This window comes from Ostrinia nubilalis, chromosome 13, assembly GCF_963855985.1.
Source record: "Ostrinia nubilalis chromosome 13, ilOstNubi1.1, whole genome shotgun sequence".
Lineage (NCBI taxonomy): Eukaryota > Metazoa > Arthropoda > Insecta > Lepidoptera > Crambidae > Ostrinia > Ostrinia nubilalis.
In genome coordinates this window covers 9,402,647-9,424,772 of record NC_087100.1, presented here as the reverse complement: position 1 = coordinate 9,424,772, position 22,126 = coordinate 9,402,647, and the positions used below count along the sequence as shown (strand labels likewise).

At 38.7% G+C, this 22,126-nt stretch overlaps 1 protein-coding gene across 1 annotated transcript in view; it reads right to left on the bottom strand.

Annotated features, from left to right (window-relative positions):
* Window positions 1–662: 662 nt before the first annotated feature.
* The window catches only part of LOC135077612 (zinc transporter ZIP11), a 50,119-nt gene continuing 28,655 nt past the window's right edge, over window positions 663–22,126 (bottom strand). The window contains exons 5-7 of the mRNA XM_063972164.1: window positions 21,195–21,293; window positions 12,087–12,245; window positions 663–3,389 (exon numbers count right to left, since the gene is read on the bottom strand). Of these exons, the coding sequence (XP_063828234.1) occupies window positions 3,311–3,389; window positions 12,087–12,245; window positions 21,195–21,293 (337 nt within the window). The 3' untranslated portion in view covers window positions 663–3,310. The remainder of the gene's footprint in view (window positions 3,390–12,086; window positions 12,246–21,194; window positions 21,294–22,126) is intronic.

Genomic DNA, 22,126 nt, shown 5'->3' with positions numbered 1-22,126 from the left:
AGTGACACCCAGTTTTACCCAAATTTCTTCTCCTGTTCCAAAATTCTAATACAACTCTTTTATAGTCGCGTACCTATAATTAGGAAGGTTCAGTAATTAAAAGATACTGCAGACGCACGGAATGTTACAGTTGGATATTTAACAAAAACTATTAACGGCTAGTTAATAACTTCATCCCAGACAACGGAAACGGCGTTAAATTCCATAAATATAATAAAAGTAATTATGTTAAGTAATTGTTGGTTTTAATTATAGTAAGTTACTATTTATAACTGGCGCGATACATCCAACTTATGTATGAAAGAAATAGTAAGAAAAATTTAATTGACAGCGAAGAATTAATCAGTAGTTACGCGAGTTCTAAAGTAGATAATTAAGAGAGTAATTTTATTTATTTCTTACACAGCATAATAACTATAACAGTGTTTTTAAAAAATAGGTGTAAGGCAGAAAGTCTGGGTTTATGATTTTCTGATCTTTACAACTGGCGCTCAGTATCTCGATCCCATTATATTCAACTTACAGCTAATCTTCTAATTAATTTAAAAGTTCATTTTAAGTGCTATGCCTTTGTCCAGCAGTGGACGTCATTTAGCTGAAACGAACGAAGTGCTACACGCAATGTTTTACGGAAGGGGATTGAGTAAATAAAATTCATTAGATGCTGCATAATTTCTTATAATGTAAAAATAAAATAAAATAATTACAATAAAGTAACAAATTCGTATTTTCACTGTGCCACCGGTTTATCAATACTTTTGTTAGTACAGAAATTCAATAAAATAACATTATAATTTTAAATGAAATCATTAATCAAAATAAATTTTTCTAATATTAATACCTATAAAAATTATAATTCAAATTTTCAATAAAAATCTCTATTAATACTTTTTTACAAGTGGAAAATATTACTGCTTTGTAATAAATTGACGTTGTGGATTTTTAGCTGGCAATTATCTAATAACCGTATAACCACACATTAATTTATTAGTACTAACTATCGTACAAGTCTCACTCCTTATGAACCCTCAAATGAAATGCTGCTCTATCATTTAGAAGTAAAGTGCAATCTGGCGTGGAACATAAACAAGTTAATGAAACTATAGCAATGCATCGCGCATGTGCATTGAGCTTAATTACAGCGCACGAGAGTTTACTTTGCATCTTCTAGTTGATAGTGATAGTTAATATAAATATTAAATAATTCGAGTACTCCTAGCAGGGATGGCTAGGCCACATAAGGAGTGAGATGACGTAACGGCTAGACATGCGTCGTAATTTCTTTAGTAAATGCTGCGGATTTGTGTTTCATTCGACAAACGCCAAATATTGTCTTGGTAATAATTTAAACTAACTTATTGGTGCTTGTCAAACAACTCACACTTCACTTAGATCTAAATTATATACACTAATTCATCTATAGAAATGTTAAAACGATAGGTTCTATCAATGATTTCAAGTCGGAAAGTAAAATATCATCAAGTATGTAGTAATTTCATTACTCTTGAAGTCTTGACATTAAAACGCTAATATATAAATTGATGTTCGTTAATAATTGAATTATATTATTAACAATTATGCTTTTATTCATCTAATATTGGGCATCGCTTCCAAGTTATGATTCAATATCATATTTAGAAATTAAGTGGCACATTCTCTATTATCTCGTGCTTGCGTCTACAGCCGTTTTGTACACACTATACATATAAATATTTTATACATAATGTACAACGAATTCCAATTTAATTATTATGTGCCTCACTTTGGGTTATTTCATTGGTTTGAGAATACAGAGAACTTCATACAAAGGAACTCTATATGGAGGATTTAAGTATATTTCGGCTACCGATTGTTGGCAATGGTAGAAAAAAATGCTTAAAGCTCATTTATACCTACAGCATCGCATTGCATAAGTACTTAATAGACTTAGAAAGAACTGAAACTTAGACAACACAGTATGATTTTGTCCAAGTGATTTTTAAGGTATGAATGATGACGGTTTAGTATGGTCTCAGTTTTACACACCACGTACTGCAGCGACGTTTATATTCATTCTTAAGAGCCACTGCAATTGATAGTGGTCTGTGACCGGCTTTAAAACTATTACCAAACTCTACTTTAACTCTCATTTAAATGTATAAAAATTCTAATGAATGAAAACAGATTCATATTCAGGTTTTAAACCTACTTTAATATTAGAATGTAGTCTTAGGTGTAGGTTCCCTCACTGGGCTGGGGCGCGATTCTCAAGCACTTTCACGGGTAATCTACTTGCAGTTAAGTTTTTTTTATGTGACAGGAGGCAAACGAGCAGACGGATCACCTGATGGTAAGTGATTACCGTCGCCCATAGACACACGCAGTCCCAAGGGCGTTACAGGTGCGTTGCCAGCCTTTAAGGTAAAGATACGCTCTCTTCTTGAAAGTTACTTTCTAAACAGCACACGCCATGATAAGAACACTAAATTAAATAACATCACATATCATCGCTTAGTCTTTACGTGGAAGTACTTAACAATATCTCGCTATCTTCTCAGGATCGACAACTTAACAAAAAACGAATTATTTCGACGTCAACATTAACAAAAATAATGCATTTAAGTGTTGTGCGGTAGTTCCCATGAGACATTAATCCTTAAATAGAACATTATTTACGACTATTTTATCAAAAAATACAAATGTTTGAGGAAAAAGAACTGTTTCATTGATAAGACGACTCTATTAAGATAGAGACGGGCTTAGTTAGTTCATCAATTGATTAAAATGAATTGACAAATTAAATGTAGAATAGTATAAGTACTTAGCGAGTGCAGAACATAACCTGTATCACATTATACATGATATGTGTACTACAAGAGTGTGTATTCTGAAACAACAGTCAAAACTCGATTCAAGCAAAGATTTCAGCATGCAATAAATATAGCATTAAATAATTAATTATTTAATGCTATATATTAGTGTCAACTGTCAAACCAAGGCTAGAGTTAGAATCGAGTTATGAGCGTCATTTTTCAATACAAGCAATAAGTGACTTGCTAAAGTTCAAATAGTCTGATGATTATTTTTCACATAGGATGCACACAGATACAATACGATATTGTATTTATTTTGTTTTCACAAAGAACTACCACTGTATTTCTTTGGGATTGCCATCGCCTAAAAACAAAAGCATGTCGATCAAGTGCCAAATACTTGCTTTATGTCAAGTTTACATAACGTCAGATGTACCTACTGCCTAGTGAATGATCCTGAGAAGCCGCTTCGTGTGGGTCCGGTGGTCGCGCGGGTCGTTGTGGGGGCGATCGGGGCGTTAGCCAAGCCCCACGTCCAGGCACATCATGACGGTGAAGCCGATGATGCAGCCCCACGTCGCCAACTTACCGTTACCGCTGCGGACAAAAACGGTTTTAGTAATTTGTAGTTGGTAATAATGCCTTTAAAATAAAGATAAATGAACAAGCAATAAAGCAATTTCATTTGAAACAAAAAACTAATACAAAATTATTTAAGTTTTATCAATGTTATGTATAATTTTTATAAAAAGAAATCCAATCGGTAGTCTTAACTGACAAGATGTAAGGCTATTGTATTGTTGATTTACTGTCGTGAAAATGTCAAAATCATATTTGTGTAAAATGACGTGGACGTTCATCCATTATTATCACACTTTTATAGTGTGATCAATTAAAATTCTGTGTTCAAGACTAAAAACATCGACCACATCAATAGCGCCGCTTATTCAGTGTTAATAAAATATAAAGTTTCCAGCGGCTGACGCAACTTGTTCATATACATAATTGTATGTACATTCATGCATAAACCGCTCCGTTATAAAATGCTGTCGTCACAATGCCGGCCATTGAGAAATAACGAGCAAACGACATTTGAATATGAACGAGGTGGCAAAATTACGATATCGGAAAGAGTAACTGCGCGCGTCTCACGCGCAGGTAAAGCCGCGTTTACACTTTCTTGCATGCCCTAAAGGAAACTCGCAAAATCAAGTCAATATTGCAAATTAATTTTGAACATGCAATACGTGTCACCTTCCTATTATAATCAATCATCATGATCATTTGAGTCAAATCAATATTAGATTACATTCCGAACTTGCTACACTTAAAATTGTTCCAAAATAATTTCGTAATGTTTGAACTGGTTATGTCAAAACTAGTGGAATAGTCACTTATGGCACTAGCTGTTTTAATGTAAATCAGGCTTTATTAAAGAAACAATGCTCATTGACAGCCGACCGGAATCCACTAGCTGGAATAACAGCCCATTACAATAAAGCGATTCCTAGTAGCTACATGCCACCGCCATACAAGTGACCGCACGTTCGTACTTAGCTGCTGTCAAATTCGAGCTACGTTGAGCTATTTAGTATGAAGTTATAAAGCATTCTGATAAATGTGCGTGTGTCTGGCACGACAATAAGCTAATATGAGCAGAGTTATTTGAAAAATGCGTTACCGCGCGGTTACGATTTCCGGCTTGACGGCAAGCGGTAGACGCTAGTATGTGGTAGGATCGTCGTTACTACCACTCGCGGCATGCCGCATGATGTCTTTAATGCTTTTATGTAAATTTGCGATTTTAGTCTACCACATCAAACTAAGTTTTATGAGCGGCAAGTTAATTACCAAGCAGTTAATATAATGAAGTTCTCCAATGTGAAACAAAACTTAGTTCTTTAAAAAATTTCAAGTATCTATTTTCTGCTGTTTTACATAAAGCTTAAATAACAAAACACTTATTTTTATTAACAATCGATATAACCTTTAGGAGCGTGCGAGCGTGTTATTATAGATTCGGACGTTCTGATGACGTCAATGTCAACTTCTCAGAAGCGTTGCTTGATGCATAGCTCCGGGACTCGGTTGATTCTCCACGAGCGTGATATAAATGTAAAACGTTGGCGAAAATCATGAATACATCATTCATGATTTAATGTGAATACATTCAAGTTTACAGTAAATCTAGAAATAAAAGTAAGATTCGCCCGATTTATAACGTAAATGGAAATTAAAAGAATTCATTCATTAGAATATGGGTATTTTTCTTTTTTCGCAGTCTATATAAATGTTTTATTTTTCAGGATTTGCGCAAAAGATGCCATGTATCATAATGAGGATTTGGGTTAGTTTACACGGAGTACCTACTTAAACAAATTTTTCAGGAACCTAACAGTACGAAATCATATTTTGACATGTCTAATGGCCAGCCGGGCTAGGATGCACGCCGTGACATACTTTATCGACGTTAAAATGTATGGGCAAAATCGATAAAATGGCGTGATACCGCTTATCGCGGCGGGCATCTTAGGCCTGCTGGTTAAGTTTTCGCGATATTTTTTTTACTTAGTTAAACAAAATGTTGCACACACAGATAGCAACTACAATAAGTCTGAAAGCCTCTCTCTGGAGGGTTATGTATTTTACATTTGTTACCAATTTCATAGGAATAAGGCGACAGAGTATTCAGTGCCATAAGGTAAAGAACGTCATACCACGCGACAAATTCCCGTCACGTAGCGCGGGAAACCCCACCCGGCACACGGACAGCACTCAAATGTCACAATCTGACATCACGCAGAAAACAGCAGGAATTCATGAGCCAACGAAGCTGATTTGAAACCAAATTGGCTGTTAAGAACAATTAATTTCTTGGCATCTAGCGTAAATAAGCGGAAAAATATTTTGCAAAAGCTTGTAAAGTCTACTAATAAAGTTATAAAACAAGACACAATATAAACGGAGGATTTATAGATACTATCCATTTCGAATGTTAGGTACAATATTTGTGACTGAAACTAGCCAAACAATTTACAGCAATATTCAGCACTTAGGCTGTAAAGATCAGATATCTTGAACTAGGAATAAGCATTAATATTTTTTTCGTAGAATCTAAAGAAACTACTTAGAATAAAATCATCAATACTCATTTTAGTTTTCAGTTTAAGGAAGAAGCAATGCACAACGACCAGAGAAGAAGACGCAGGATCCAGCCAACAGTATAAATACAATTTTAAATAAAATTTAGGTGCCGTTACCCCTGGAGTCCAGGGTGCACAGCTGCAACTTGCACGAGCAGTCTGGAGGTAGGTCAGGGAGTGTCCGAGCGGCGCGCCGGATTCCCAGACAGTGACGTCAGCGCATAGACAAACTAGAGCGGCGTCACCGGCCTTATCCCGGCAACAAACGCGTTATTTCATATATTTATTACTATTGACAGTGGCGAGACGGTGACAAGCCCACGCGTCGCACCGATTTACTTCATAATGCGAGTGCCGCCCGCCCTCCGCCCGCTGCAAATAGACAGAGGCTATTACGGCGGCCGCAGACGCGACTCATGTCTGCATAATCTTACACGCATCACCTGAACACAATGTTCGGCGACGCAAAAACAAACGACGACACAAAGGCAATCGATCTGCACGAATCAGCGAACACGAACCTTGTCTTCTTATAGCGTAGATTGACACATTATCATTTTGAAATTAGGCGAATTTGCTGTGCCTAACTTGACCAGTGAATCGACATTATATTGACATGATGTTAAATTGTAATACAATAGGTATTAGGATCATGCCAGGCATAGAATTTCTTAGACAACCATCAGATGAGGGCTTTCATAATCCTAAATTCAGTAATGTAAATGGAAAGGTTGGGAAAATATCGCTGACGTTCAGAAGTCGTCCCATTGAAAATCCGTTCTAAATCCGTATTCACAAGAGTCATTTCGATAGAACGATTACTCGATAGGATCGCAACTCAGCGATTTGTTGTCGTTGAAGTTTTGTTACGTGAATAAGGCACTGTACTGTACATATATGCTGTGTACATATTATGTGTATCAATATACATAATACTGTATGCTCCCTGTATACTCCTCAAGGAGTGACAAAAAACTATGAATAAAAACGTTTCACTTCAATTTCCTATTAACAAAAGCTTAATGATATAACGAATAACACTAATTAATACTATCAACATGTAATTTTAAAAGAAGGTAATTATTTCGATTAGTATTTAAATAACAGGTTAGGTTAAACAAAACCAATGAAAGCAGTTCATTCTGTTATCGTCTGGTGAATGTTCATTATTTTGAGTCATGTTCCTTACCAGTTTCTCGCATTTGCAATGCTACGAAACGAGGACAAAATGTGTCTAGACGATCAGACTAACTAAAATAGACTAGCAAGACAAAATTTCACACTGTCCCGATAGCGCCGCGACACGGCGCGTGGATTCACCGTCAAACGCTGGTGGCAAGTCTGTGCCATTCTCTATAATGTATCAGTTAACTAAAATAACTGAAAATGACAATAACTGGTTTCACTTGTTTTCAACCATATTTTAACAAGTACTGTCTTTGCAAAGTGGTAATACAAATTACTGATGGATCATCATCATCATCATCAACAGCCCTTTACAGTCCACTGCTGGACTATGAGCCTCCTCCACTATAGTGGAGGGTTTTGCCATAATCTCCACGCTAGGCAGGCGGGTTGGAGATCGCAGTTTAAAAGATTGATGTTTTTCAGAGAGCGCTGCTGCCCATTCTCTGTTTGATGTGTAGTCCCTAAGTCGCCTCTTACGACACCCGCGGGAAGAGTAGGGGTTGGTGACAAATGTATTCTACTCTGCCGTCACCACACGGCTATTACTGATGGATATACACTCCAATTAATACAAATATGTACATATTTATGCTGTTATTGGAAGTGGTTGCACCACAATGGTTAACCCCGATAGTTCAGCGATATACGAGAATCGAACTAGCCACCTCTCGAATCGGCAGTCTTGAATGCAACTTTGTATACGGGTAGACAATCCCATACTCTTAATAAGCACTTGAGCGAACAAAAGGCTTTTTTGAGCGTCTAATTAAGATTTAACCCATAAATATGACTTTGACAGGCACCTTATGTTTTGTTACATTCGCGAGAAATACTCAATAATGTATCGTTATGGACGCCAATTGAATTTCAATGGAAACTACTCGCATAAGTACATTTAAGGCATAATTGAACGACCTATAGTTTTCAATTGCGAGAATGACTTCGCAAAGAATATGCAGTTTATTGCAATTCTCAGCATTTACTAAATAATCTGCATAATTTTTATGATTATCTTAATATATTATTAACGCTTCCATGACCAACAATACAAATTATAAATAAATATCAATATTTACCATGTATTTTTACTTGATGAGTTTCATATTTCAGCACACTTGCATGAGCCATAATTATGGAAGGAGCACATCTCTCTTTGTGGTACTAGTGATTACACATACATACAATACCATCGGGATATTTTGGGAGATCGCAATGAGTCTACTTTTGGTAATGGAAGTTAGACTAGAAATTCTGTGACTCATTCCCAGCTAGAGTAGGTACCTACTATGATGCGTATCCAAAGCTCTTAATCAGCTTCAAGAAAATATTATACAATACCATCGAGGTGGAGGCGTTTTTTTCTGGGATCCCAATGAGTCTACTTTTGGTAATGGAAGTTGGATTCGAGAAGTTCTGTGATTCATTCCTAGCTAGAATACCTACTATGATGCATATCGCAGAAGGAAGCTTAAAGCTCTATTCAGTTTCAAGCAAAGATTAAGTTTTTTGATTGGTTGATTTCAATATTTTGATCAATCACAGTCGAATCCACGATTGAGATTGAATCTATCTAGTTTTGAGCGATATTTGTGAGACATATCTTAAAGTGGTCAATCTTATGTAAAATACTTCCCGGTTGGGTTATTGCTGAATTTTCACGTCAAGAATCAGACAAATACCCACCTACCTACTTATAGTAAAGAGTTCAAACTTCAAAGACAGTGGTGATGAACCCGAGCTATTATTCGCCGAAGTTCTCGGAGGGTTGCGCCGGCGCACGCACGTCCGGGGTGTCGGACGTCTATTTCGGGCCCACTATTTGCGGCGCGAGCGCGCCTACACGCGCGATTGCAGCGGACCTATTGTCTCAGCGCCACTTATTGTTGCGGTTTGATGCGTTTAGCTGATACTTTTTTGACTTCTGTGAGGCGAATAATGAGTTTGTAATGTCTAAATTTTGTTTGTGATGAAACATGCGCTACACAGATCTAGTGCTGTAGAGCTTATGCAATTTGATTATGTAGTTTTCTTAGGGACAAGAAACTTATGTATTCAATTAAGTAAAGAACTGCACTGATTTAACGTACACTTTATCTTACCACTATAACTCTACATAGGATAGCATCATGGTCGATATTTAAACCCAACGAGATTGGGGAGACCCAAAGATATAAGTAGTTTCAGAAGAGGAGATGGCAACGATTGTTACTAGTTCTAAAATAGGATGACGAGTTATCAAGAGATTAAAATGAATACCCGAATATACCTAATCATGACAGAACTGTTAAATAGAGCTAGGTCTTTATCGCAAAATAATTTACAATTAAAGTCAAAGTATGTAATTCCCCTACAGCGATACCGAGTAAATCTAGCTCGCATACTAAATCCACACAGTAAAGTCTCTATCATTAAATTAAATGAGGTAGAAGAATGTTATTACTGTAAAGGCTTAAGCGCATTTTTGTCGCAGACAACACGAACCAGCAGTTAACGCAACATTGTTGCTTCTGCATTCCCAAGTATGTTGATACTATGAGAATTTAACTTTTCATACCACGTTTACGATAAGATAATCGATTGTATTTTACGCATTATTTATGTCTTTAAGCTTACAAACTTAAAAGTTATGCTAAGACTGCCACTTGGGTATGGGCGTTTTTACACTGTATTTAGTATGAAATGCAAAACGAAATGTACCTAAAAGATTGTAGACTATATTTAGACATTAATTAAGCAGACGGTAACATCTACATAGTACAATATCATTTGTATCACAGCCACATTTTTAATTCAATTCCATTTTGATACAAAATGTAATCTTACAAGAAGACATTCTTCAATATCGTACAAACGCAAGTGCCACATGGGCCTGACTGTAGAATAAATAACAAATGAGCGGTCATGTTTTATAATAACGCTAATCGGCGCGAGATGCGCCCGCGCACCTCGGGAGTCAGGTGCGGGCGCAATGCCACGCGCACCATAACACTAATTAATTCCCATTTATACGACTCTAATAACGTTAATTATTACGCCCATTTAAATATCTTCCCAGTCTCTACATACCATATTTAATGCTATTATTTGATATTTTATTACCACAGCTTTTATAAGCTTTTAAACGGCTTGAAAAGCTCATTTAAGCATGAAAAATATGAGGACACGTATGTAACAAATCACTTCCCATGATTTACTAAAGAAATGTGAAAATAGGTGTTGAATGTGCCAAAAGTGCATAAAGTGTGCAGGACAGGATTAAGAATTATAAAATAAACAGACTTTCTATAGAAAAAAACATCTACTGTTTACATCTCTACGTGAATCTATTTCAGAGCTTCTTGGGAATAAAATGACGAAGTAGAGTACGTTTACAATGATGAATTTGTTTCCCCCAATTTTGTGGATCATGTGAACAATCAGTTGCCAACAGTCCTTGAACTGGTTCTTATTAGCCCGGAAGGGAGCAAAGACCGGTCGCGAACAAAGCGCAAGATGGACAATAGCTCATGTCGCTAAGGGGAAGTGTCTCGGACGTCCTTCGCATCACCCCAACGAGCCCAATGAGCCAATAGATCGTATTGACGGTTATCGGCCATACGTGGATCCCGTTCGAAATTGACATGAATCAGAACAATCGACGGCGTGACCCTCGTCAATTATGACAAGTATCCGCGGAATCCAAACGAATATTGTATCGAAGACAACAAAACGGGACTGAATAGTGCGCTAACTACCCGTAAGGGAGGTTCGATTCATATCTTCTGTAAGAACGCGTTCTATAGTAATTCAAATGGCAAAATTAGTATTATTTGAAGACGCGCAATGAAGGGCGTTGTTATCGGGCCGCCATCGGACGCGAGTTGTCTCGCGAGGGTCACAACAAAGCCCTGCTCGTCCTCACGATTTTTTTAGGTAAATCCCAAGGACAGAGCTTTTATTTTACTATCTTGTAAGTAAAGGGTAAAATTAGACATTACATCTTGAAGTGATTTAAACCCCTGTTTATTTTCGTATATCATCAATCGATCATTAGTCTTTATATGAAGTACACATTAATACTAAATGAGAAATAATGTAGAGCTTGAGCTCTTTGAAGTATATGCCTCGGTATGTCATGAGCGACGACATATTTAAATCATGGCGTCAGCAACAAAGGCCAACCTACATGGCACTCAGTTATCACTGCCACAGCGTTCAGTAAGAGATGATAGGATAGTGTATTGAAAAGATAATCAATACTTATGGCTCAGCTTTTCACTTTCCCACTATCGTACGTCCATGATTTTAAACGAAAATGTGATCTACTTTCAATACAATAAAATTATAGGAAGCAATTTTAGAGTCAAAATCATCGATTTTTATCAGCTTTGAAAAGTGGCGGATATTGAAACCTACCAACGAAGCCATTTAGTTACGAAATGCTACTTTCTGCTATACGCCCAGTGCCATGTTGTGCAGCACTAGTTCCATCAAAGCAACTATTCAGTTAAGGAAATGCCTAGGACACGCTAAGTTGACCAGCATTTTAAACACCAGCTAAATGTCTATTGATGCCTAATTACATACCTACGTTAAATAATAAGCAGGCTCGAATTTGACACATCCACTGACTCTACGAGGCAGTATGGCATGCGGTTTGCATTTCGCGATTTATAGTTAACAAAGCTTGTGGTCTTGTGGATTTTGACGTCGCGCATCTTAAAACAGCAATAGTATTTTAAGCCATGGCAACACACAATACAGCACATTTGTCACCAGTATTCATAAAAGATACTTGCATAAGTGAAGCAGCAACGCTATGCGAAGTCAAACGAACAGCTTTGAATAGAGCTCTGTGATTGGTTCATGTGTGTCACTCCGCCGGTCAAGTAGTCTATGTGTATAGGTTTTTGAGACCCTGTGCGTCCACGCGCACTGTGAGGCCTCATAGTAATGTACGTGAAACGGGTGTTAGAGTACTTACGAAGCGTTCGCTTCAGGTATGATGTCGTCGGCGACGACGTAGATCATGGCGCCGGCGGCGAATGCCAGCGCGTAGGGCAGCGCGGGCTCGGCCGCCGCCACCGCGACTGCTCCCAGCACGCCGAACACCGGCTCTACCATGCCGGACAGCTGGCCGTACCTGGGACAAGCGACATAAGTATTTAGGCGTATAGGAATAGAGTTCTAAGTCCAGGTAACATGGAGCTTGTGTTGAGAGAACATGAACCAAGAACTAATAACAGGATTCCAATGCATGTACAACGTTGACTTACGTCAGATCAGATTTAGAAGCTTCATTTACCGACACCATGAAAATATTACGTAAGACTTTTCAGTTTCATGAAAACTTTATGGTCAGACTAGAGTTGGTACTCGTATAAGTAATAATATCTGTGTTCAGAGGATATTCTATCAATGTTTTTTAACAGCCAATAACAGGCAGTGCAAGAAAAAAGCTGACTTATATAAGCTCAGAATCAGAAGCTTCATTTACCGACAGACTGAAAATACTACGCGCAGTGAGTGAGACTTCATATTCATGAAAATTGTGTCATAAAGTTGGTGTAAATAAATCATCTTGTGTTGAAAGGACATTCTAAAAAGTTTATTAAGAGCCAATAACAGGCATTTTTTGCAATATATGCGGATCTTATGTCAGCTCAGTATCAGCCGATATGTTGTCCCGAAGTGGTAATAGAGCAAGCTTTTGGAAGCGTACATACTAAGTACCCTGAAAAGGACCTACTGCTATTAATGCATATGAATCGAAGCTTCATTTACTGAAAGACTGAAAATACTATGTACTTAGATTGAGATTTTTCAGTTTCATGAAAGCTTTATGTCAGACTAGAGTAGGTTAATCATACACAATTCATCAGATTAACACGCCTTTGCTTAATGTAAAACATAAAAAAGACTGAAAGTTACGACAGTGACGGTCGAGTCAACTGAACCGATAAAACCAACTACGTTTCGAGCGGCGACAAGTCGCGAGATTCGAAGAAAAGAAAGGTACACAGAAGTTCATTGCTTTCAGCGGTGCGGAACTTTAAAAGGGCCTCGTGTCCAAAATGCCGATCACGGAGTCAAGTATCAGTGTGTTGTTAATTTTCACGTGTGCGGGTGGCGGGGTGGTGGAGTGCGGTGCGATGCCGAAAGAGGCCGCTAACGAATTGTTTTGGTGAAAGTGCGGGCCGGTGCCGCGACCACATTCCGACGAACTGGTCGAGGAGCCGCCGCTGTGGGAAACGCCGCCAGGGCCACCCCACACGACGAGGCAGCCCATACTCGGCGCTGATGCCTCCCATCCTCGCTGCCGCTCGCCAAACTTTACCAATGCCTACGGCGACTCGCTCCGATTTCGAAGGAGCAGGCCGAGTTGGTACCGGACTTTATTCTACATACACCAACACCTAAGCGTTCCTCTATTGTAAAACTAAGAGCAATGCTCAGGAGGAGAATCGCAGATATTTGAAAGTTTAGACGGTGTTGTGTAAGGATATGATAACGAGCACATGGACAAGTTTAATTTACGTTAGGTAACAATGGTTAGAATGTTAGAATGACGGAGGTATCTAGACAGAATGTACGGGGGAAACGGGTTTGGTGTAGCTGGTGAAGGGCGCGGGGCGAGCGCGGCGGGTGCGCGACGTGATGTTATGTTATCGCATGCATTATTCAGCGGGTGGCGAAAGCGGCAATTTGCGACAATATCCACTGATTCGGAGAATCGTCCGACTGTTGAGCCGCCGACAAGCCGTAAAACAGGATGCCCGTCACTCAATAACTACGTTGAATTTAAATAAAAGCTCGCAAGTACAAAACTTTTATTTAATTTTTCGGTTATTTTTATTTGTTTATGCGGCTCGCTTTGTTCATTGAAACTTTTACAGAGAAGTTTTATTGGACTAACAAAACCAAAAATAGCTGAGTAGGTATTCCTGCTTAAAATGAAACAACGGGTATTTATCGTTAACCAGTTTAGGCATTAATCACGATCATTAAATCATATGCGCAAATCATAGAATACCAATGGTATTTTAAAGTTGACCTATCTTTAACACTATTTAAGCAATATGAACACAATAGTCCTATTTAAGGTTAACTGCCAATATAGTCGATAGATAATAATGATTAGGCTATTAATCCAAGTGGTCTTTGAAAGTTACTACTTAAGGCCGCTGCCTTTATTCTCGTCTGTTACGAAGTAGCCGTGCGCATTAACGAAGTGGTATTTTCCCACGATAGTTGGTGTTATAGTGATAACATGTAGTAGTTGTTTTACATAAGTTGATCGATCAAAGAGCAATTCGACCGAGCAGGATAGAGGCGTTCGAGAAGATTAGGTGCGGCGGCGGCGTGTTGCGCACAAGAAACCGGCCACGATTGCGCAGATCAGCGCCACCAAGGCTGGCAGCGCCTTCCGCGACTGCTTCTTCGGGGCCCGCTGCGGCTGCGGCTGCGGCGTCGCTCTCTCGATTTAATTATTTAACTCTGAAGGCCGATCGCCCGAGGCGGGCAGCGGGCGGTGCGCTGCGACTGGTCGGACGGGTGCGGTCCGGAAGAGCACGCAGACAGCGCGCCGCCGTCCGCTCGCCGCGAACACCACCAGACTCCACGGCACCGCAGCGACACATCGCACCAGAGCTCACGCAACGCTAAAATTTCGAAATAGACGACTTTCTCGGGCCCAGATAGCGATGCCTGTATAAACAGCATGCGATTCCGCCGGCCGGCCGCCGCGCGCGGTCAGCTCCCACCCCGGAACGAGCCGCCGGCCCACTTTTCGGTTCTCACCGTATCCCACCGATTCTTTGTAGCCGTAGAAATATTTTTATTACGCTCACACGATCTAGCTTTGTGTCGATAACCTGGGTTAATTGCACGCAAATCAATGGCGCCGGCGGCGTCTGCGAATTTATATGGGCAAGAAAAAAGGACGAAAGAATTCCGAGAGCCTTGTATCGAATCGATACGATTATTGTATGGATAGAATAGTTGATTAACGATTGAGGCACCTGTATGGAGCTAATGCGTGATGTTAGCCTCTACGTCACTATGAGTCATATGCGGTGATAAAGTTGACTAGACGCATTGTCTACAACAATGGATCATTGCTTGTTCTGATTATGTCATATCGCGGGACAAAAACTTATTTACACTTAACATGCATAAGTTTAAGCTTCAAGATCTTAAGATAAGGTATTTAATAAAAATGCTAGTAACCGCAAAAAGCTCTACGAAAAGTCGTTCTAGTATGTAGCAACACTAGAAGTAGGTTCGGAATTTCATAAATTCGGTCATGTGAATGTCAAAGATACGTTGCGTAAGTATCTTAAATGTTTTATAATAGCAATTCACATAACACTAGATCATGCCCGCAACTTCGCACGGTTGGAATTTGGCCGCGCTTCGAAGACTACGAACATAGTTATAATAAGCTCTATTTCGTTTAGATGTTACTTTTATCCCTATCAAATATAATACATATCTTCCATATGACTTTAACCCATTGTGTATCGTCAGATGTCCTATGGGCGATGGTCCAGGGTTTGGGCGATAGCGGAGCGCACACGAGCGTTCGTGCCCAGGCCGCATTCCTGTAGCTTGCATTCCGCAACCGCTACTACAGACGACACAGCCTCCGTACTCATCAAGTGTACAGTTCGGTACAAATAAATTGATTACCAATATTGAGACAATGTTTTTTAAAACCTTTTTTCACGAAAGCATGAATTCATACCGCTGGGAATTGGAAATCAGTTTCAGTGTCCACTGTAGGTCCTGTAATTGCGTTTTTCGGTAGTTATTGGATTGTGAAGGTATTTTTAACCACCTATCTACTATTTATTATAGCGCCGGAAGTTAAAAATAAAAGGTAAATGGCGCATTAGACCCGATTTTTACATTTCGCTACACAAAACCTCTTTTCTAAGACGTCTCTTTTATCGATTGATCATAATTTGAAAGAAAGAAAGAAAGAAAGAAAGAAAAAAAATTTTATTTAGTCCAAACATCCAATTCCAATTTCATGAGTTCTTCTAAAATTCAGGAAAATTTCAGTAATTGATACTGCAGGAAACTATTTCAATGTAGAATGTCTATAGCGGAATAGACGTTATTTTATTAATATGTACAAAAAAATAGATTCTAGGTATAGGTACACACACGATAGTCGAATTCTTTACTATATCACACATTTGGTGCTGAAAATTGTGTATAATTCGGAACCGATCGTGATTTCTAATTATTTTTCATCAAAAAGGGTAAAAAAGTAATAAAATAATGCATACCCAAACAGGTCTTTATAAACTAACTATATGAAAGAGTTGCAAGAAATTAACTACTTAACTACGATTTTACCAATATTGCTTGATACTTCTTTTTACCAATATTGCTACGAAAAATGCTACGAGCTGTGCGCAAATTACACGAATACGAAAAACCGCGTTAAATATTTCAGAATACTTGCATGGGTATCATCGGGCGAGTTAGCGCGTTGGCAAATATTTCCCGTTCGCCGCGGGACAGCGGGCGGCTAGGGGCGCTTCTTGCCAGAACCGCATTCCTGCTTCTTGCATTCCGCGCTACAGACCCTCTATTACCCGACGCTGGCTCTGTTATCAACTTATCATAATGCTAGGAATCGATTGAGTGGAAGTTTTATCGATACTTTGTAACATCGATGTTTATACTTAAAACTAGGTACTGTAATTTCATTTTTGTTAAGTTTTAGAAAACGGATTGTTTCAAATTAATTCAGAAAATGGATTCAGTAATTTATCAATTGTTATCGAAAGTAATTTTGTGATTTATGTAGAGCATGTGGCAACTTTTATATCTCAAATGTAAGTTAACCTGATAGAGTCCAGTCAACAATCTGAATAAGTTTGTAAAGTCAGTAACAAAAATATGAGTGTAAATTTTTTAAGTAACTAAGTATTATCCTTAATATCCTTACTCGCAATTGAAACTTTTGCAAAGTTAAGGATAGGCTAAGCACACCATAGAGGTTGTTTTCGTACTCTCGCAATAAATTCGCGGTGCAGGTTAAGGGTACTCGGCGCGCGCGGCCGCAGGGTGGCGGGGTCGTCGCTCGCGCATTCCCGGCCTCCGCCGCAGGATTCCCACTCGAGCGCATTCTTGCCGCCGCTTCCACATAAAGAGTTAGGAAGCGACCGTTACGTACGAAATAATGGACGCGCGATTTTCAGTACGAGGAAAACTATGATGAAAATGTTTCGATAAACTTTTATCGAGGCATTTTATCGATTTTGCTCGATAAGCCCGTACATTTGTCGTTTAAAATCTTCGGAATTATTTATCATGCCCTGCATCCTAGCCCGGCGATTCACTAATACATTTTTGATAAGCGGTACTTTGAAGGGAATCATAATTATGCAAACTTTCATCTCTTCACACGATCAGTTATAAGCCGCACCAAATCTTATGAGAGTTAATTAAAACAAAATCCAATGATCGGCTCAGAATAAAAGTTGACCAAAAATGGATTATCCGTTCGATTTAATATTATTTATTTACCAAATCCGACTTTTATTGGCGTAATGGAAGATTTGAGTTGACACCTTGTAAGACGCGCCAAAGTTGACATTTATGCCAAACCATAAACGTCACGGTTGGCATAAAACGCGCGATTAATAGAGTCGACTCGTAAAGCGGCGGATGGCGGTCGCTTCCGATAATTTCGTCTCATCACTCCATTTCATCGCTATTTCGGTTTTATGTCCACAATCAAAGCCAAAGCGTTTAGAGAAAGAAAGTTGAATAATTACATAATGTCATAAATTGTTTATATAAATTTGATAAATATTTTAAGTGACGCACATTGCTATATTTTATTAACAGGGATATAACGTAGACATACATATCGTTTCCTGTCAATTAACTGTTGGATTCTTACTTCAGATGTTTCAAAAGTGTTGATATATTGATTTTCAACATTTTATAGTTCGGTTACAGTTCTAGCACATAACTGAAACAGTAGCTGAGGTATGAGAGCGACACGGGTGGGTGTTTTTGTGACGTCGAACGTCAGCAAGTCTTTAGAATTTTGAGCTCTGTCATATAATATGTCACGCCCTACCATGCTGCTTCCATACTTCAGACAATCAGTTACGAGCTAGACCTAGATCTTTACTTGACAAAGTCCTCATTGGTTACTATTGATCGACTGAAAAGCCATATCCACACAGGGTAAGTGCATTCATAGTTCGGTGGCGCGGGCGCTCCGCGGCGGCGGCGCCAGCGGTTCCGAGAACCCAATGGAATGCGACTATTTACAACTTTTACCTATTTGGTAACGTTTACAATGCGTGCACGTACCGCACTGCGCTAGGCAGATGTAACCTTTTGCTCTGACATTCCTTTGCCTGTATGTAGCCAGCTAATAAATAGCATACGATTCTTAGCGTTCGCGTTAAAATCCACTGCCGTTAAGTTATTGTATGAAATCCAGTAGTTAGTTTAATCTATTCTGAAGAGGACGACTTTTTGTAATACAATATTTTACGTCAAATGGGAAAGAATAAGACAGATAAAAAAAAGACAGTTCAACTAAATACTGTGAGAAAATTTTCCTGATGACTCTGAAATTTCAGCTTCCTGAAAGCACTACAGTACCTACTTACATGAGAAATAACAAGCACGGTGTTAAACTGTTTTGAAAAGTAGCAGTTAATCGCGGCAGGCTGTGGCAGACACCGATTAAAATTTCAGCGGAACAGTTAAAACTAAGTTTAACATCTCTATAAATGCAGTTAGGGTTAATTATCTGAAGTACATATTACAGATTCAGCTAAGTACTCTTAGTAATTCGTTAGACAAATGATGCCATGATTAATAAAAACAACCTTATTATAGCACATGCAAATTATTTAGGAATCAGTTTTCTTAGAAATTGTGAAAGAATTCAAACAAAATCGGGATTAAAGCCGGAACACTAAATACATCTCTATCTAGAGCAGCAAAATCGAAAACTCATCAACTACAAGAACACTGAACTTTACGTGTCCAATGCCTCAAGAAGCGCAATGCTAGTTAATTTTAGTATGAAAAGCAGCAGTTAACCGTTGGTTGCGGCCGGGCGGCCACAGTCGCTAAATGAATTAGCCTGGGCAGGAATGGGGTCGGCCAGTCTGGCTGCGCTGGCATCCGGCCTAACGACGATCGAGCGGCGCATTCTCTAGCCGCGCATGCTTGCTACAAGATGTGTTTGCCCTTTTGTTGTCTGTTGTTCTTGGGACAGTTTTAATCTGACTTTATTGGCATATTCAAACTCTTTAATAGCATATAATACCTATGTGTGTATCGCAGGCCCTTTTTACACGTTCCAAATATTTCTCTCGCCGCGCATGCTTGCTACAAGATGTGTTTGCCCTTTTGTTGTCTGTTGTTCTTGGGACAGTTTTAATCTGACTTTATTGGCATATTCAAACTCTTTAATAGCATATAATACCTATGTGTGTATCGCAGGCCCTTTTTACACGTTCCAAATATTGTTCTACTCGCGCATGCTTGCTACAAGATGTGGTTGCCCTTTTGTTGTCTGTTGTTCTTGGGACAGTTTTAATCTGACTTTATTGGCATATTCAAACTCTTTAATAGCATATTATGTATGTATTGAAAGCACTTTTTACACGTTCCTAATATTTCTCTCGCCGCGCATGCTTGCTACAAGATGTGTTTGCCCTTTTGTTGTCTGTTGTTCTTGGGACAGTTTTAATCTGACTTTATTGGCATATTCAAACTCTTTAATAGCATATATGTAGGTATGTATTGCAGGCATTTTTTACACGTTCCAAATATTTCTGTAGCCGCGCATGCTTGCTACAAGATGTGTTGGCCCTTTTGTTGTCTGTTGTTCTTGGGACAGTTTTAAACTTACCATTCTATTGGTACTCGAATTCTTAACCAGTTCGTAGGCCCTATTCAGGACACTTAGGCCCTAATCGACCAAACTTTTATCCGAGAATAACTCCTGGTATAACTGGCACATTGACAGTTTATGTATGGGAAATATGTCAAAACTGACGATTTATTCTGAGATTAAAATTTACTCTTGTTTGGTCGAATCCACCCTTACAAATATACCCATCCCAAATGTAGCTTGCTCTACCACCACTTCAAAACAAAATACTTATCGGCTGATGTCAAGACCTAATGGCGGATCTCTAATCTAATGTTCGTCGTGTTCATAATGATATGAATTTAAATACGTAACAAGAATTAGCATTAGTGTTTGGTACTCATGATTACAAAAGAGAGCCGACAGCAAACTGAACCAGGAAAACACTTGCGGAACTTTCTTTAATCTAGGATTAACCTAGCGAATTGACAGCTATAGAATGTCGTTTTAATTTAGAGTTAGATTAATTATTGATTGAAGATTAATGAACAAAATGAACAAATAGGCTTTGTAAAGTGAAAACGTAACCTAATCAGATGTTATAACGAATTATCATAAACACAAAACCTAAATCATAATGAAACTACGAATTAAAATAGAAGTTATGAAGACTGTCTGTCATTAGGTAACTATTTTGTAATAGCCTTCTATCTTGACCTATTCAAAACGACAATGGCGTTTTCAGTTACAGACCAACTGATAATTAAACTGTCAGTTCTAAATTACTAATGTAAGAGACGATTACCATTAGGTGTTTATGTTTACCTGTGTAATTAGGTACTCTGTGTACGGCGAAAAAGTAAATTTTAGGTACAAACATAAGTTTTAGCTGTAAATAAACATTACAACAAAAAAAATAGCGCAGAAGTATGAACTCGTGGGTCTTTAAGTCCCGATTCAACCAAACTTTTATCCGAGAATAACTCTTCGTATAACAATACTTATTATTATTATTCTGTGGTATAACTGGCACATTGACAGTTACAGTATGGGAAATACGTCAAAACTGACGATTTATTCTGAGATTAATATTTACTCGTTTGGTCTATTGCACCCTAAGACAATTACTGAAATTCCACAGGTAAGAACCTAATACCTACCGTTCATGTAGCTTGACTGTTTGAACAATAAACTATTTAGTAACTGTATTTCAGCAGAACTTACCAGAAAGCTCTCCATACGGAGAAGCCCGCGGCCTGCAGCGGCAGACTGACCGCCAGCCCCTCGGGGAAGTTCTGGATGCCAATGCCAAGTGCCAGATTTCTGTGGACAAACAAATTTCATACATCAGATATTGATTGACATTTTGATTGACAACACCCACCACTACTATTGCTATTGAGAATGGGATGCGTTAAATGAGGCAAGAAGGGTCTTTGTCCAGCAGTGGATCTCTTTTGTTAAGGTAAAAATACGTCATTTTAGCACGAAGAGCAGCTACCATTCTATTCAATGGAAAATAAACTTCAAACACACGTGACAAAGCATAAAAGTTTTTCATTATTCACAAGTGACGTCTTGAGCCACTCCAGTTTGTCATCTTTAAGCCATATTAGGTCTCAATCGGCAAACAAGAGCACTGTTGAGCCCGTGCCACTCGAGCGGCGTGTGTTTACATTGCGGGCGCTTGGGCGGGCGCCGCCCACGCCGCGTGCGCTGCTTCGCGACATCGCCTAAACAGGTGGCTTTATAAAAACTACGGTAATGGTACAAATCTTTAGTGATGAATCAGATAGAATTAAAACGGTGGGATGTGCTTGTGTAGAGAAATGGCACGCAAAAATGGACGAGAGGGCGGAAGGAATAGCGACATAAATAGTCCCGATATAATTTATGTACAGATACAGTTTTTCTGGTAGACATTGCAGTGATGACACCAATTTCTTATCAAACTAGACAACTAGTTTAAAAGGAATCAGTGATAAATAGATTTCTGTCAATCGATTTTAACGTTGGTCGTAAAGTTTTTATGAGCTTTTAGCGATTTTTTTTTTTCATTTTAGTGCTTTCGGGAGATAAACTTTTTAGTTATCTCAGAGATTTAGATATGAATAAGGATAATTTGTCTAGAACTCCTTTGCTTGTCAAATGGTTAT